Here is a 16,919-nt window from a genome sequence, read left to right on the forward strand (position 1 = left end):
GGACGCCGGTGGAAAGACACTCGCTTCTTTTACATTGCCAATTAACATTCTTATCGGGGAGAAAATCTGACCGCAGGAGGAGCGACATGCAGCAAAGAGAGGGAGAAGCCGCCGCCAAGATCTGGGCCACATGCACAGACGCTCCATTCTACCCTCGTCTTTCCCGGATGAGTTGCGATCATGCTAAACTTTTTCGCTACTTTCACCTGCTCCCTCGTCTACATCCATTTACCTGTCAGGACTCTACTGGGCTTGTTTCTTTCATACCATTTACATTTAACACCCAAAAACTTGTTCTTACTTCCCTTTTTAGGCTCTATGGTCCGTCGGGAATCTACTGAACTTGTTTCTGTTTTACTATTTTCCTTTCAAAACTCGCCCTAATTCTTCTGTTTTGAGCTCTATACGGAAAGTCAGACCTCTACTTTATTTGTTTCTTTCATACCATTTATATATCAAACTCATGAACTCGTCCTTATTCCTCTTTATTGAGCTCTACGGAAAGTCAGACCTCTACTTTATTTGTTTCTTTCATACCATTTACATATCAAACTCATGAACTCGTCCTTATTCCTCTTTATTGAGCTCTACGGAAAGTCAGACCTCCACTGGATTTCTTTCTTTCCTACCATTTACATTTCAAACCCAAAACCTCGTCTGAATTCCTCTTTTATACTCTATTGACTGTCAGGCTTTAGTGGATATGTTTCTTTCATATATTTTCATTCAGACCCCCAAAGTGGCTCTCCTATTCTTCTCATTCTTTCTTATTCCTCTTTTTCAAGCTCTGTGGGATGTCAAGACTTTACTTCACTTGTTTCTTTCACACCATTTACCTTTTAAACCCCAAAACTCATCCATATTCCTCTTTTTTAAGCTGAACGGCCTCATTCCATCACACATTCACATTTTTTACCCCTTTCTCCCTACTCTAACTCCCCTCTCCCAGCACCTACCTGGCCCTACCCCGCCCCGGCCGAGCACCACAGGACACGGGGCGGGTCACGAGAGGTCCTTCACGGCTTTCATTTAGTCTCTCCGCCAAGCCTGCCGCCTGAGCACCGTAGTAATTGTAGCCCGGCCCACACACGCCCTCACACCCCCGCGCCATCACTGCACGAACCGATACGGAATTCATCGCAGCAATGGACGTAGGAATGAACCGTCGACTTGATGGCTTGTGAAGGAGTGACGTATGCGGGAGAGAGGGAGAGAGAGAGGAGGCGAAAGCGAGAGAGAGAGAGAGAGAGAGAGAGAGAGAGAGAGAGAGAGAGAGAGAGAGAGAGAGAGAGAGAGAGAGAGAGAGAGAGAGAGAGAGAGAGAGAGAGAGAGAGAGAGAGAGAGAGAGAGAGAGAGGAAGAGAGAGAGAGAGTGAGAGAGAGAGAGAGATGAGAGGGAGGAAGAGGGAGGAGGAAGGAAGGAGGAGGAGGAGGAGGAGGAGGAGGAAAGGAGAGAGGGAGGGGGGAGGGAGGGCCGCGCTACCCCCTGCTGTTGTGGGCCAATTGCACATGATAATCCAGTTAGAGTGAATGGCGGCCGCGTGCTTCTCCCCCTCCCCTACCCTCCCTTTCTCTCTCTCTGTGGTATTATCCATCCCATCTGGCTAACCAATCCACACACACACACACACACACACACACACACACACACACACACACACTTTAAATCTTCCAATCATTTGTTTTTACAGCATTTTCTTTTCTTCTTTTTCTCTCTCACCCTCTCCCTTCCTTCCCTCCCTTCCTCCCTCCCCTTTCCTTCACATCCCTTCCCTTCTCCACCCCGTCAACGCATCGCCTCCCCTCGCCTCGCCTTCTCCGCTTCTCCCGCGAACATTTCCAAAGCCCAGACAGACAGACGCGCCCGATGAGCCCTCCCGCCCCTCCCCGAAGCCTTAATGATCCACGTTCTCGGCTCTCGGATTAGGAAAAGATAATTCAGACGAGGAGGAGGAGAGGAACAAGTCGTGTGTGTGTCCGATCCGATGAGCAGCGAGTACTTGTGTGTGTGTGTGTGTGTGTGTGTGCTGGGGTGGTTCGTTCTCTCCCTCTCCATCTGCCTCTCCCTCTCTCCCACTCCCTTCCCTCTCTCTCTTTCCCCCTCCCTCCCTCCCCCCTCTCTCTCTTTCCCTCTCCCTCCCCCTCTCTCTCTCGCAAGGGGATCGAAGCAAATAATGAGCAGGCTTTACAAGGAAGGATTAAGTAAATAAGAAAATCAACGAGCAGGGAAATGCATAATGAAAGGAAGGCACGACACGGAAAATTGCTTGCCTGTGTGCGTGTGTGTGTGTGTGTGTGTGTGTGTGTGTGTGTGTGTGTGTGTGTCTGTGTGTGTGTGTGTGTGTCCCTATGGTTCGGTTTCGTGTTTTCATTTCACGCAGCGACGAAGGAGAGACAGCCATTTGATTCTCTCTCTCTCTCTCTTGATAAATCGTAAATAAAATGGTTAAAAAATGGCCAAAAATCTCTCACTATCAACACTTACATTGCTCCATCTATCACTTTGTCAGTCAATCAATAACGTAAATGTGTGACGTAATAAGTAATCTTCTAGTTCAATAAAGATAAGACGCACGCACTTCACCCTTCATCTGTTTTTCTTATTACGAATCAACTAACAAATAAAAACAAACCTTCAAGGAGTAGGAGAAAAAGTAGACTCCAACCACAAACACCATCACTACTTTCGCTATCAGTACAAACACGCGCCAAAAAACAAGATCACAGAAAAACACAAACATCCACTTCCTATAAAACTCGTAATGACAAAAAAACGGAACCCTCTTTACCAACCTTCTTCACCGCCACCACCAGTACCAACCAACCCCGGAACCAACCAGTCATCCAGTTCCTCTCAGTCCCTCTCTCTTCCTCTCTCTTGCCACCTGTGAACGGCTTTCCCCAACACTCAACGCCGCCTCGTCCCCGCGACAACCATAACACACCAGCCAGACACCCTGATGGACGGGAACCACCTCTGATCTGCCTTATTTGTCAGTGCCGCCTGCTCGCCACACCACACTTCCCTGGACGAGTGGTAACGGGGCGGGAGGGAGAGGGAAGAGGGGATGGATAGGAAGGCGAGGATCGGAAGAAAGTGGAGATAGATGGGAGGTTTAGTGAGTGAGTGTAGTAAAGAGTTTGAGAGAGTGTGTTTGTGTGTTGTGTACGTGTGTTGTCGGTTGTAAATAGGTGTGAAAAGGGAGAATGAGGAGATAGATGGAAGACTAAGTGAGTGAATGTGATAAACAGCGAGAATGAGTGTTTGTGTAAGTTGTCTGTTCCAAAAGTGTGTGATAAGCCAGTTCTCCCAGGTAGAGATTCACTCATGTTGTACCTGATGCTTCGTCGAGTAAAAACTGGATTAGTAAGATAAGAAAAATAAGAAAAAAGAAGTAAGACTCGATCTCTTTGCACTACTGACCTACAGGATTGAGTTTGAAGAAGAGAAGGTGAAGAAGAGTCTCTATTTTAACCTTGAGAGAGAGAGAGAGAGAGAGAGAGAGAGAGAGAGAGAGAGAGAGAGAGAGAGAGAGAGAGAGAGAGAGAGAGAGAGAGAGAGAGAGAGAGAGAGAGAGAGAGAGAGAGAGAGAGAGAGAGAGAGAGAGAGAGAGAGAGAGAGAGAGAGAGAGAGAGAGAGAGAGAGAGAGAGAGAGAGAGAGAGAGAGAGAGAGAGAGAGAGAGAGAGAGAGAGAGAGAGAGAGAGAGAGAGAGAGAGAGAGAGAGAGAAATACATACCCTTCCAGAAAACAAAACATAAGACAGGTAGAAGCAGGCTGAAGGAATGATTAGATAATGAAAATGAATAAAATCTATGTGATGAAAGACAGAAGAAAATGGAGAGGAATAGGAACAAAAAAAAGAAAAGAAAGACAGGCACAAGAAATTGGACGAAGTAGGAGAGGAATTAGTAGGAAATGGAAAAAAATAGACAATAGAAATAAACAATGTCTACTTGGCGAATCACATCAGAAAATGGATGTAATTAGGAACACAATAAAAAAAAACTAATGCCAGAACGTAGCCGAGAAGGGAGAGCATGAAGTGAGCCGCGATAAGGCAGAAGCAACGCAGGCGAAGGCAGGGAAAAGCTAGCTCCCACCTGTGTCCCCGCTCCGCCCGCCTCCTGAGTGCCTGTTGGTGGTCATGTGGCGGGCGGGCGGATCACCTGGCCGGGTAACACGACACTCGGCGGCCCAGCTGTCACGCACGCCTGCTTGCATTAAACTGACTCTGGCGGCGAAGGTTCGGAGCAACGCAGCGACTAACGGGTGACAGGGGAAGGTGATGGAGTTCAGTGGATGTATTGCTATATGGAGGGAGATGTATAGTTATTTTGAAGGGCCATGAATACCTGATGGAAAGTTATGATCTGTTTGCCTGTGTCTCCTAAACGCAGCCACTAAAGACGAGGGTGAAACAATTGATGGAGTTCAGTGAATGTAAAGCTTTATGGAGCAGCAATTATAATGATTCTGTAGCCCAATAAAAACATAGATACGAAAACAAATAGATAGATAGATAGATACAGACAGGAAAGGAATCATGTTTGCTTGTGTCTTCTAAACTTATTTACTCGTATTTGTCATCCTTTTGTTTGGCTCAAATAACAAGGCATTTCCCTTCACGCAGCCAAGAATATAGGTCGTAGGAAAGGGAGGAGTGAGCACAGGAAACGCGTCAAGAGAACGGACGGAAGGAAGGGAGGGCGGGGTAAGGAGAGGAAGGGAGGGAGGGAGGGACGGAGACCAGGGGCTGAGGAAGAGAAGGTCTACCATGAAACTCGATCGACCTCAACCAGACCAGAGGAACGCATCTGAGACTCTCGGCGGCCTCGCCCTCTGCTGCCCACTGTCTCCGGTGTCGCGGCCACTACACCTGCCGCCGATGCTGCTTGCGGGGCGCCGAGGTGGGGGAGGGGGGGGTGCAAAGGGGGTTGGACAGGGGAGAGCGGGCAGGAAGGAATGGGCCAAAGGAGAGGAAAGGAAATATAAGGAAAGTAGAGGAAGGGAAAAGACAGGTTAGTGAAGGGGTAAGGTAAGGAGAGGCATGGAGAGGAGAGGAGAGAGGATAGGAAAGAGAGAAAGGAAAAAAGACAGACAGAGGAGAGTACGGAGAAGTAGAGAATGGGAAAATACAGGTTAGTGGAGAGGTAAGTAAGGTAAGGAGAGGCATGGAGAGGAGAGGAAAGGAGAGGAAAGAGAGAGAGAGAAAAGTAGAAAAACAGACAGAGAAGAGTACGGAGAGGAAGGGATCGTGTGTTGGGACTGTTGGCTTACACGAAAATGAGTAAGACCAGCCATTAGTAAATCTGAGCACTCACTGGACGGAAGGAAAGGGAAGGAGTTGGCGCATGAAGGTGAAAGTGAGGGGAACGTGAGGTTGGGTGGGTGAATCAGGATGAGGGGCGGTGGAAGGGGAATATGGGGAGGGTGAGGGGTGAGAGGGTGATATCTACCGTAGCTGGGGTGTTGCATGTGTAGGGGCTGAGGAGGGAGGTGGAAGTGGAGTCTATACAAGCCCACACCCTATAATAAAAGTGACAGGTCGAGGATGATGAAGAGATCGCCCATAGGTTAGCGTCACAGAGGTGCATATTACCTGTATCACTTAAGGGCGAACCAACACATTACGATCTATCTACAGGGCGTCGTGTTTGGCAAGGTTTGTGCAAGAATGAGATGATGCGTTTTAATTTGAAAGTGTGATAATCAAATCCTCATCATAATCAATACAAATCATACTGAAACCTCTAGTATTCTCTCGTTCTCGCTCTCGCTCTCTCTCTCTCTCTCTCTCTCTCCCCACCGATCTATCTATCTATCTCTCTATCTACCCGAAGTGACACGCAAACCAGTAATTGTAATAGCAAAATATAGCGTCAATTAATTCTAGATCAGGATTCTTCAGCGCATGAGTCTTAATCCAGTATCAAATTGTGAAACTTCTCTTGTGATCCTGTTCTTTCACATTGTAGACATCGAGTTCAGGAATATGACGCATTGGGACCACTGTGGGATGACGAGAAAACTGAGTACGGTGAGGAATAAGACGAAATAAAAATGATAATATATATAATGAGAAAAATGAGGGAGCAATACTGAAATAAACAGGAGGTGTATAACAATCTCCTCCCGAAACTGACCTCTCTTTCGACCACCTTTTTGGATTCTTTTTAGGAGCAGCGAGTAGCGGGCTTTTTTTTGTTATGGTTTCCTTTTTTTTGTGCCCTTGAGCTGTCTTCTTTGTTGTAAAAAAAAAAGAGTAAACAGGAGAGTGGAAATTCAGAAGACAAACAAATAAATATGGAAGAAAGGAAAAGAATGAGAAGAAATTTAAGTGTTGTGTCATGTCGAACAGGAAAAAAAACTACAAAACAAAAAACAAACAAGGAAAAATAAGTTAAATATTAAATGGAACGAAACAAAGACAGAGGGAAAATAAGAAAAGGTCAAGCCGTGAAGAGAGAAGGAGACCGGATGAAAAAGCGGAAAAAAGGATAAATGAATATGAACCAAAGAAGGATATGCAGGCCAAGACAGAAGGATATGCAGGCCAAGACAGAAGGATATGCAGGCCAAGACAGAAGCTGAGGGAGAAAGTAGGCCAGCAAAAAAAAAGTAAATAAATAAATAAAAATAAATAAATAAATGAATAAATAAAACCGGAACTAACCTGAGCATGATACAGAAGAAATAGCCTGTGGGAGATGTAGGAAAAGAGAACGAGAGAAAGAGAAACAAGGGAAAGAAAAATAGCAAAGTAAATTATTCCACATCTGTTGTTTTCTTTCTTTTCTTCTCGATATTATTGTTATGTTTTTCTCGATCTTGTTTCTGTTATTTTTTCCCTTCTCCTCCTCCTTCTCAAGTGTTTCTTCTTTTTCTATTTAATATCATCTGTCTCGAGGAGGGCGATAAAGTTTTCGTGGTTATTTGTCTCTGTTTGTCTGTCTGTCTGTCTGTCTGTCTGTTTTTCTCTCCGTTACCGAGGTATCTACAAAACGAGTAAAAAAAAGAATAAAACTTTCAAAACCATATAAACAATCTTGAGGTAAAAATCTCACACTGACAGAAGTAATAAAAAATCCAATAGAAAAACAGATGAAAAAAAAACAAGAAAACTGATTATAAACTTGATATATGACAGCGAATCAATAGAAAAAAACCCTTACTGATAACGACTTATAAAAATCTCACACTGACAAAGTAATAAAAAATCCAATAGAAAAACAAATGCAGTAAAAAAATAAATAAACAACAAAACTGATTATAAAGTTGATATATGACCGCGAATCAATAGTAAAAAACCCCGACTGATAACGACTTACAGCGTCCATAATGAAAAATAGCAACAACAATATAAGCTTTGAGGGCAGACCAGGGGAGGACCACGAGGGCCTCCACTAGTGCCCCGTTACTTCCCACGGGTGGTTCGGAGCCTTGACGATAAAATAGGGTCGAAAAAAAAATAATCTGAATGAATATATAATGGCAGAACTTTTCTCTAATATATATTTTTTTGCCAATATGACGGGCAATGTATACACTCAGGAATACGTTGCTTAATTATTTTTTTTTGTTGTTGTTTGTTTGTTTGTTTGTTTGTTCCTGTTCTTGTTCTTTCTTTTCTTGTTCTTGTCGCTCATATTTTTTATCAACGTTTTTTGTTTATTATTATTATTATTATTATTATTATTATTATTATTATTATTATTATTATTATTATTATTATTATTATTATTATTATTATTATTATTCACATTATTATTTTTACTACTATTACCATCATCATTGTTACTGTAATTTCTTTCTCTTCGATTATTAAATAAACTTTTTGCGTTAATTATTACTTCCACATAGAGGGAGAAAAAGAGGAAGAAATACGAGGAGGAGAGGAGGAAAAGCACCAGCAGGAGGAGGAGTAGGAGTAGGAGGAGGAGGAGGAGGAGCAGGAGGAAGAATAGTAACCGATGCAGACCACATTAAGCCACACACACCCAGATTCCTCGTTGGGTCTCGGGTTACCTTGAATATAGATCACCTGCGGTCGGCGAGGAAGCGGCGGGGGCAAGGGAAGGCAGGGAGTCACTGTGAGCGGGGTGGAAGGGTAGCTGGGAAGGATAGGGGATGAGGATGTGGAGAAAGTGGAGCAACAAGGATGATATGATTATGGGAAGAGATATGATAAGGATGGATAATGTTCGTGTGTGTGTGTGTGTGTGTGTGTGTGTGTGTGTGTGTGTGTGTGTGTGTGTGTGTGTGAGATAGGAGAGGAGAGGAGGGAGGAGAGGAAAGGTGGAGAGGAGATGAGAGGATAGAAAAGGAGAGGCAAGGATATGATAGGAAAGGAGATGACAAAAAAAAGAAAGGAAAGGAATGGAAAGAAAAGAAAGGAAAAGAGAGGAAAGAGAAAGGAGAGGAGAGGAGAGGAAGGAAGAGACAGAAAATAGACAGACAGACAGAGAGAGAGAAATAGAAAGACTAACTAGCTCACAAGAAAAAAAAAGGGAAGGATAGGAGGTAAGAGGAAAAGAGAGAGAAACAGACAGAAAGAGACACAGCGACAGAGAGAACAGGACAAATGGAATGAGAGGAGAGGAAAAGAGAAACAGACAAACAGACATGCAGACATACAGACAGACAGAGCAAGCATAACTCGAGCTCCCAGGACATCCAACACTCGTACCGTGGAGCCCTGCGGTGACGCGCGGCTCTGCTCTGCGGCTGCGTGTGGCGTCTGCGGTCACTGCTTCGCGAACGCTTGTCTACGATTCCTGGCGACGATACGAGGTGCTGCAAGTCAGGCGGCGCATTGGCGATAGTAACTGATGGCTCTCTAGCGGCGACGGGGGGCTTACTGAGGGTGGTATGCTTGGAAAGGAGAGAGTATTTGGGGCAATCTGCAGGTAGCGTTAGTGACGGCTCTTGAGAGTTATTCCGTTAGCTGTTACGACCCATAAATGTTGGTTGTCTGACGTCATCCCACTTACTGACTGCATGTGTGTGTGTGTGTGTGTGTGTGTGTGTGTGTGTGTGTGTGTACGTTTGAGTGGGTGTTTTTTCTACATGCATGCTTTTGTTTGTCTGTCTTTCTGTCTCTCTCACTACCCCCCCACACATACAAACAAACAAACAATGCCTCCTCCTTCCCAATGTTGAGGAATGAGGTCAAGCTAATCATAGTCACTTCATTTGCTTCTTAGATTAGCAACATTGCGCTAAATTTTTTTGTGTTGTTTTATATTATAGTTCGCGTTCTTGTGAGATATACCTGACTCCTCGCCTAGTCTTCTGATACAGCTTCCATGAATGATATAATTTATTTTAACGAGCTTTTTTTTTTTTTTACAACAAAGGAGACAGCTCAAGGGCACAAAAAAGAAAACAATAATAAAAAAAAAAGCCCGCTACTCGCTGCTCCTAAAAAAAAAAAAGAATCAAAAGAGGTGGCCGAAAGAGGGGTCAGTTTCGGGAGGAGAGGTGTCCTTGTATCGGCAGGTATGGATAGAGACACATTTTAGACAACAGGGATATCGAAAAAAAAAAAAACATTCATTGACGAAAACAGAAAAGCACAACGTCCGTAAACTTCCTCGCAAACTTTTCGTGTTCATTTAGATTTGGAAAACTTCTTGGCAAGACACGCAGGACCCACGTGTCGCATCTATGAGACATCCAGGGAATCGATACTGCATGTTTTATTTTGTCCTATTCAAGTTATCATTATCGTGTCACTAATTATACACTCTATACATCCAACACCACTACTACTGTTACACTACTACTACCATTACTACTTCTACTACTACTGCTTCATATTTCTAAAACACACACACACACACATATATACACAACACAAACAGGCACGCTTACTTTGGTGATGGGCTGGGTGGGGCCGGCGTAGGGGCTGCTGGCATCTTCCTGCAAAAGAATAAAGCTCATTAATCATTTGTCTCACTTCCTCAAGAACGGCAAAAGGGTCTAAATGTCTAAATAAATGAACTTCTGTATCTCGTATTGCAGATTAAGTGAAATGTTCCAAAAAGGGAGACATTCAAGCTACAACTATATACTTTTCTCGAACATATCTCTACGGCTTAAGTGTTTTCTCAAGTAATGAAATGCATATACTTATCAATAGAGGGCAAGGGGAAGAAGGGAAAGAAGGAAGGAAACGGGTTCACAAGGTTTAGATCTTGACTATGCCTATTAGTCTGTCTGGGCGATGTTGAGGAATGCGTGAGAGAACGAGAGAGAGATGGATTATAAAAGGAAGTGAGTGATAGACGAAGAGAGAGAAAGAGGGGGGAAGAGAGTTGGACAGTTCGAGTAAGTGACGGTCGAGAGAAAGAGGGAGAATTTCAAAACGCGACGGAGAGAAGGAAAGAGAAAGAGGAGGGAGAATGGGGCAGATCAAATGAGGAATGGAGGTGTGAGGGAAAGAAAGAGAAAGACAGATAGAGGAAGAGAGATAGAGAGGAAAGGAAAAGTTGGAGAATTCGAGTAAGTAAGGTTGAGAGAAGAAGGAAGAGTATAAGAACATAATGGAGGGAAGAAGAGAAGAAGGGAGGGAGAATAGGGCAGATCAAATGAGGAATGGAGGTATGAGGGAGAGGAAGAGGATGACGGACAGAGCGGTAGCGGAAAATAAGAGAAAAATAGGAAGAAAGAAAGGAATGTAAGAAAGTGATCAAAGGAAGGAGAGAGGAAGGGAGGGAGAATGAGGCAAGTGAAAATGAGGGATGGAGGTGTGAGGGGGAGGAAGAAGATAGGCGTTTGCGTCGAGGAAGTGAAGGACGGAGATAAATGTGAGGGCAGGGAGGGTAAAGGGGTGAGGAGCTGCCAGAGTGAGGGCCACGGGATGAAGGAAATGTGTGTGCCAGAAGGGGCGAAGGGAAGGTCACATAAGGAGGAGGAAGAGGGGAGATGAGGAGGAAAAGGAAGAGGGGAGATGATGAAGGTGGAGGAGGAGGAGAAGGGGAGGGTAGTGTTAGAGAGGCAAGGATGTGGAAAGGGAGGAGAGAGAAAGGAAAAAGAGAGAAAGGAAGGACATAGAAGGAAGGAGCGAAGAATGAGAATGAGGAAATAGGGAATGAGATGAAGGAGGAGAAGGGAAAAGGGGAGGAGGAAGAGGGCAAAGAGGAAGAGGAGGAGGAAGTGGGCGAAGAAGATGTTGAGGGGGAGGAAGGCTAGTTAAAAAATGGTATTAAATTCAACCTTTTTTGTGTATGTATGTCTCTTTCTTTTTCTTTGTATTCAACATGTCACAGAGGATCAACAATAATAATAACGGCATTTACTACTACAACCACTACTACTACTACCAACACTACTACAAATGCTCCCAGTACTCTCACTCTTGTTTACAGTTCGGGGGCTTCAAGTATTTACATTCGTCTTAGGTCAGAAAACACATACGAAATCCAGCTATATCAACAACGTCTCTAACACTCTTTGCCTTCTATAACCAAGCAAACTTAACCCTAAACACACTTACCCATATCTTCACACCCCCTCTGCCTATACCCCCTTCCACCTTCCCCTTCCCCCTCACTCCTACAAGACTCTCAGCACACAGCCCCCACCCGCCCCCCTTGCCCGCCCTGCCCCTTCCCCCTCAGCCCAAAGTTACTGATGATCATGCGTGGCTTAGTCGACGTCTGTGAACATCATCATTATTAATTACTTCGTCTGACTCGCACATTAGTATGATAAATGTAGCGTAGAGGGGGTGGGAGAGGGGAGGGGGTGACGGTGAGAAAGGGGTGAGGGGAGGAAATGAGGGGAGAAAGGGAAGGTACGAGAATGGGAAGTAGGAGAAGGAGAAAAATGAGGAAGAAAAAATGAGAAAGGGTGAGGGGACGAAAGGAGGGAAGAAAAGGGAGAAAGAGGAGGAAGAAATGTGAGAAAGGGGTGAGGGGAGGAAAAAGAGGAAGAAGGGGAGAAAAGGGGGAGAAAGGGGAGGTATATACAAGAATGGGAAGTAGAATTATGAGGAGAGAAAAAAAAAGAGGAAGAGAAATGTGAGAAAGGGGTGAGGGGAGGAAAAAGAGGGAAGAAGGGGAGAAAAGGGGGAGAAAGGGGAGGTATATACAAGAATGGGAAGTAGAATTATGAGAAAAAAGGAGGAAGAGAAATGTGAGAAAGGGGTGAGGGGAGGAAAAGGGAAGAAAAGGGAGGTATAAAAGAATGGGGAGGTAAATGTAGAGGGAGAGAAAAGGAGGAAAAAAAAGGGCTTCTCCGTTTCAACTCACGCCTAAATATACTCAACCTCTCCTTCTCCTTCCCCTCCTCCTCCTTTATCCTCTTCTTCCCATTTTCCTCTACTAGTTCCTCCTCCTTCTTCTCCCGCCGATCTCCACTTATTTTCTCCACCTAAAATCGTCCTCCACTCCCTCTATTCACCTTTCCCAACCGCCCACTCGTATCTCCCTCCCCCTCCCAGTCACTCACACTCTCCCCCACTCGCCCACTCGTCTATATTTTCCTTCTCTTTCACTCTGTCCCACTTTCCTACTCGCCCACTCGTCCCTCTCACTTTCCCATTTAAGGACACGGACTGAGTCTTTCTCGTATCAGTTGTTTGAAGCACCATTCCAGGTCTTTCCCATTTTCTGATTGAGGAAACTTGATTAAGGGAACACTTCTCCATTCCTCTTCGACTGCGCACACAATGGCATGTAAATAAGGAAGGAAACAGAGAGAGTAGGAGTGTGAAGAGATGGAAACTAACTCCTGTGCATGAGAAACGAAAGAAATATAGAAAAAGGAAATGTGAAAAGGTAAAAAGTTAAACATATACAAGAAAAACGAAAGAAAGAGTGAAAAAGGGAATGTTGGAAGATGAAAACTAAGAGAAAGAGCATGAAGAGGAAATTATATGAAGCTTATTTCTTAAACCTAACACTGACCGGAAGAAAAAATGGGGATAATGTTAAAGGATAGACACACAAAATGACAAACAGATCGGTAGATATATAGACAGATAAACAGACAGACCTCCAAGGAAAATACTGGGCGTGGGAGGAGAAAGAAAAACACTGAACAGAGAGAGAAAAAAAGTGAGGGACATTCCTGTACTTGTAAACGCGAGGAGGTATGAGAATGAGGAAGGGAAAGTGGGCGGAGAGGAGCGGGGCGGACTGAGGAGTGAAGGTGAGAAAGAGGAGACAACACAGATGAAAAGGTTATAGGTGGAAGAATGGAGGACGAAGAGAACGGGAGAGAGAGAGAGAGGGAGAAAGATGGATGAAGGAAGAGAAGCGGGAAGGAGACAGAGACGGAGGAGAAGGAGGAGGGGGATGAGGAGGTGGCGTGAGGCGTGTAGGAGGAAGAGGAGGAGGCAGTGTATGGCAGATTAGGTGGGAAAGAGTGAGAGAGAAAGATAGATGAAGGAATAGAAGCGGGAAGGAGACGGAGACGGTGGAGGAGGAGGGGAAAGGGGTGGCGTGAGGCGTGTAGGAGGAAGAGGAGGAAGAGGAGGAGGAAGAGGAGGCGGCAGTGTATGGCAGATTAGGTGGGAAAGAGTCTTGACCTGTAAAGAGAAGGCCGCAGGAAGGGGAGGCATTATGTGTCAATTACAGGCCTTAGAGATGAGTTATCGTCCACATAAATTTAATACCGTAGAGTTGAGAGCATGTTTGGGAAGAGCGCCCCGCCCCGCCCCGCCCCTTCCCACCCCACACCTTGCCGTCCCCCCTCCCTTTCTCTCCCCTTCCCTTCTCTTCTCTCCTCTACAAATGACTTCATTCCCTCGACGTGAGCCTGACTTCCCCTCAATCAAGTGTAATCTAGGCGTAAACACACACACACACACACACACACACACACACACACACACACACACACACACACACACACACACACACACACACACACACACACACACACAGAATAATACACCACAGACGATAGCTTTTATTTTTTCTTCTAATTATGATCAAAGCGATGACAGCTGACCCACTAAGTTATCTGTCCCGTCCCCTTTATTAACACCTCCAGGTCGACAAGCCATTAAAACCTTTGTCCATAAAGGCCGGAGTAAACAACAACAACAAGAACACAACAACAATAACAATAACGGGGATGAGGACACCAGACTACCGAACTCACCTAACCTAACCTCACGTCACCTAATCTCACCTCACCTAAGCTAACCTAACCTAACCTACTCTAACCTCACCTCACCTTACCTAACCTAACCTGCTGTAACCTCACCTCACCTAACCTACTCTAACTTCACTTAATCACCAAACCTCAGCTCCACTCACCTCACCTACCCTAACCTAACCTAACTTAACCTATTTAAAGCTCCCCACAGATCGAGGGAGGGAGGAAGGGGGAGAAATACTACCTTAACTTAACCTAACGTAACCTAATTTAAGTTCACCATACATCAGGGGGTGGGGGAGGGGAGAGGGGGAGGTAAAAATACGCAGGTGAGGTCCCTCCAGGTAATCTCTCATTCATAATCAGGTTTGTGTTAGATTTTAATTACAGGCGAGGCGAGGGACCGGGGCTGAGGCGGGTGAAGGGTTAGAGGGTCAAGGAAGAGGGGGAGGTATGGAGGGAAGTGACGTAAGGAGAAAGGAAGAGGCGGCGGCGGAGGAGGAGGAGGAGGAGGAGGGGGAGGAGGAAGAGGGGGAAGAGGAATGAAGATGAAGGACGAGGACGGGTAGTGATGGGTTGATGAAAGTGTATAGGGGTGTATGTGTGCGTGTGTGTGTGTGTACCTGTAGGTGATGATTAGAGACAGGTGGGCAGGATCAAGGATGGGGAGAGATATGTGAGAGGAGTAATGAAGAGGAGAACCTTGACAGCTGTTCTTCCTTATAATTCCACTTCAAACCCATTATATATTCCGTTGGTTTAGGCCGATACTTACAGGCTGAGGTGGAAAGGAATCAAAGACGGGGAGATATATGGGAGAGAAGTATTGAAGAGACCAACCTTGACAGCTGTTCTCCTCTATACTACCACATCAAACCCATTATATATTCCGTTGGTTTAGACCGATACTTACAGGCTGAGATGGAAAGGAATTAAGGGTGAGTAGAAATATGGGAGAGAAACGATGGGGAGACGGAATTTGTTAGCTGTTCTTCCCTATAATACCTCTTCATTGTAAAACTCCTTATGCTTTGATTCGTTCGGCCATAACTTTCAGACACATATGAAAAGAAAATCAATTAAAAAGATAACTATGGAAGACAAATAATGAAGAGAAAGAGATGAACCTTGATAGCTTTTCTTTCCTATATGTCGCTTCAATTTTTTTTTACAGCAGAGGAGAGAGTTCAAGGGCATAAAAAAAAAACAATAATGAAAAAAAAAAGCCCGTTACTTACTGCTCCTGAATAGAGAGGAGAGGCCAAAAAGAGAAATCAGTGGAAAACTCCTAATGCGATCGTTGTCTTTGGCCATTACATTCAGACAAAGATGGAAAGGAATGAAGGACGAAGAAAAATATGGGGGAGAAATAACGTAGAGAAGGACCTTGAATGTTCTTTTCCTATACTCCAACGCTCCTCACCATTCCCTATACCCTGTTGTCTTTGGCCATCATGTTAGGCATTTGTAATATATAATCACTTTCAAACACAGATGAAAAGGAATCAAGAGAGAAAAATGGGAGAGAAATAACGTAGAGAAGGACCTTGAATGTTCTTTTCCTATACTTTAACGCTCCTCAACACTCCCTATACCTTGTTACCTCACCACTTTCAAACACAGATGAAAAGGAATCAGGAACGAAATATGGGAGAGAAATGACGAATAGAAAGACCTTGACTGCACTCTTCTATCATACTGTCTCACTCTCTCTAACACTCCCTCCTGTTATCCTCGGTCGTCACTTTCAGACTTCCTAACCCTTCCCCGTCGCCGCCTGTCGCCTCCTACCGGCTTATCCTCCCTCGGGCCTTCTCCAGCGCGTGTCCTTGACGTGAAGAGCCTCTGCGTGACCCGCGTTCATGAGGGGCTGTGGGGAATACTCAGCCTCGTAAGGTCTAAGGGCATGGAGGCGCTGGCATACTATTGCGGCGACGGGGAGGGAGAGGAGGGGGGGGGGGGGGAGCTGGTGTTTGGTTGATTGGTCGGTGCTAAGAAATCGAGCTAGCTAGTGAGAGTTTCAAGGTAATCTAGTTGGTGTTTTGTTTGTCATTCTGTGTGCCTGCTTGTTTAAATACTTTCGTTTGTTTTGTTTACTTGTTCAGGTTTGTGTTAGAGTGTTTTTTTTTCGTGTGTGTCTGTGTTATCTCACTTATATACACATCTACTTTTGTTTTTATGTTATTCTTCAAAGCTTGTATACGTGTAAGTATATGGGAGAGAAAGTACACTCCACAGACACACAACACACACACACACACACACACACACACTTATCTTCCACACCTCTCCCCCATACACAAACTCATCCATTTACTCATCCATTTACAAAACTGAAAGCCGACAAGGAGAGTGATGAAGTAGAGGAAGAAAAGAAGAAAGGGTGAAGGTGCGCTGCAGGGCTTTGTGACGAAGAAGGAGGACTGTTGGGAGTGAGGGTGTGTGTGTGTGGCGACGGGAGAGAGGGAGGGAGGGAGGCAGGAGGCAGGGGAGTGACGAAGGGAGGCTGGGAGGGAGGGAAGAAGCGGCGCGTAATACCAGTCCCAACATATATGGCGCGCCAACTCCAACCTCCCACGTTTCTATGCAAATTCTCCTCGACAAATTACTAATATATGAGAGGCAGCCTTCCAGACACACTCAGCCAATCAGGGAGCGCCTTTATGGTAATGAGAGTCGCCATTGGTCCGCCGACTGACCCATATTCATCTGGGGATGGGATAATCTTTTTGGGGACGCGATGTGTGACAGCTAGGGGTGTAGGGGTGAGGAGAGGTGATGGAGGGCAATGATGGGGCTGAAAAGAGGT

At 45.1% G+C, this 16,919-nt stretch overlaps 1 protein-coding gene across 4 annotated transcripts in view; it reads right to left on the reverse strand.

Moving 5' to 3' along the window:
- Positions 1-16,919, reverse strand: part of LOC127009505 (knirps-related protein-like) — an 86,904-nt gene that overhangs the window by 29,638 nt on the left and 40,347 nt on the right. For all 4 annotated transcript variants that reach the window (XM_050882615.1, XM_050882614.1, XM_050882616.1 and 1 more), the window contains exon 2: positions 9,875-9,922. In XM_050882615.1, coding sequence (XP_050738572.1) covers positions 9,875-9,922 — 48 coding nt within the window. The remainder of the gene's footprint in view (positions 1-9,874; positions 9,923-16,919) is intronic.

The sequence above is a fragment of the Eriocheir sinensis genome, chromosome 41 (assembly GCF_024679095.1).
Source record: "Eriocheir sinensis breed Jianghai 21 chromosome 41, ASM2467909v1, whole genome shotgun sequence".
Classification (NCBI taxonomy): Eukaryota; Metazoa; Arthropoda; class Malacostraca; order Decapoda; family Varunidae; genus Eriocheir; species Eriocheir sinensis.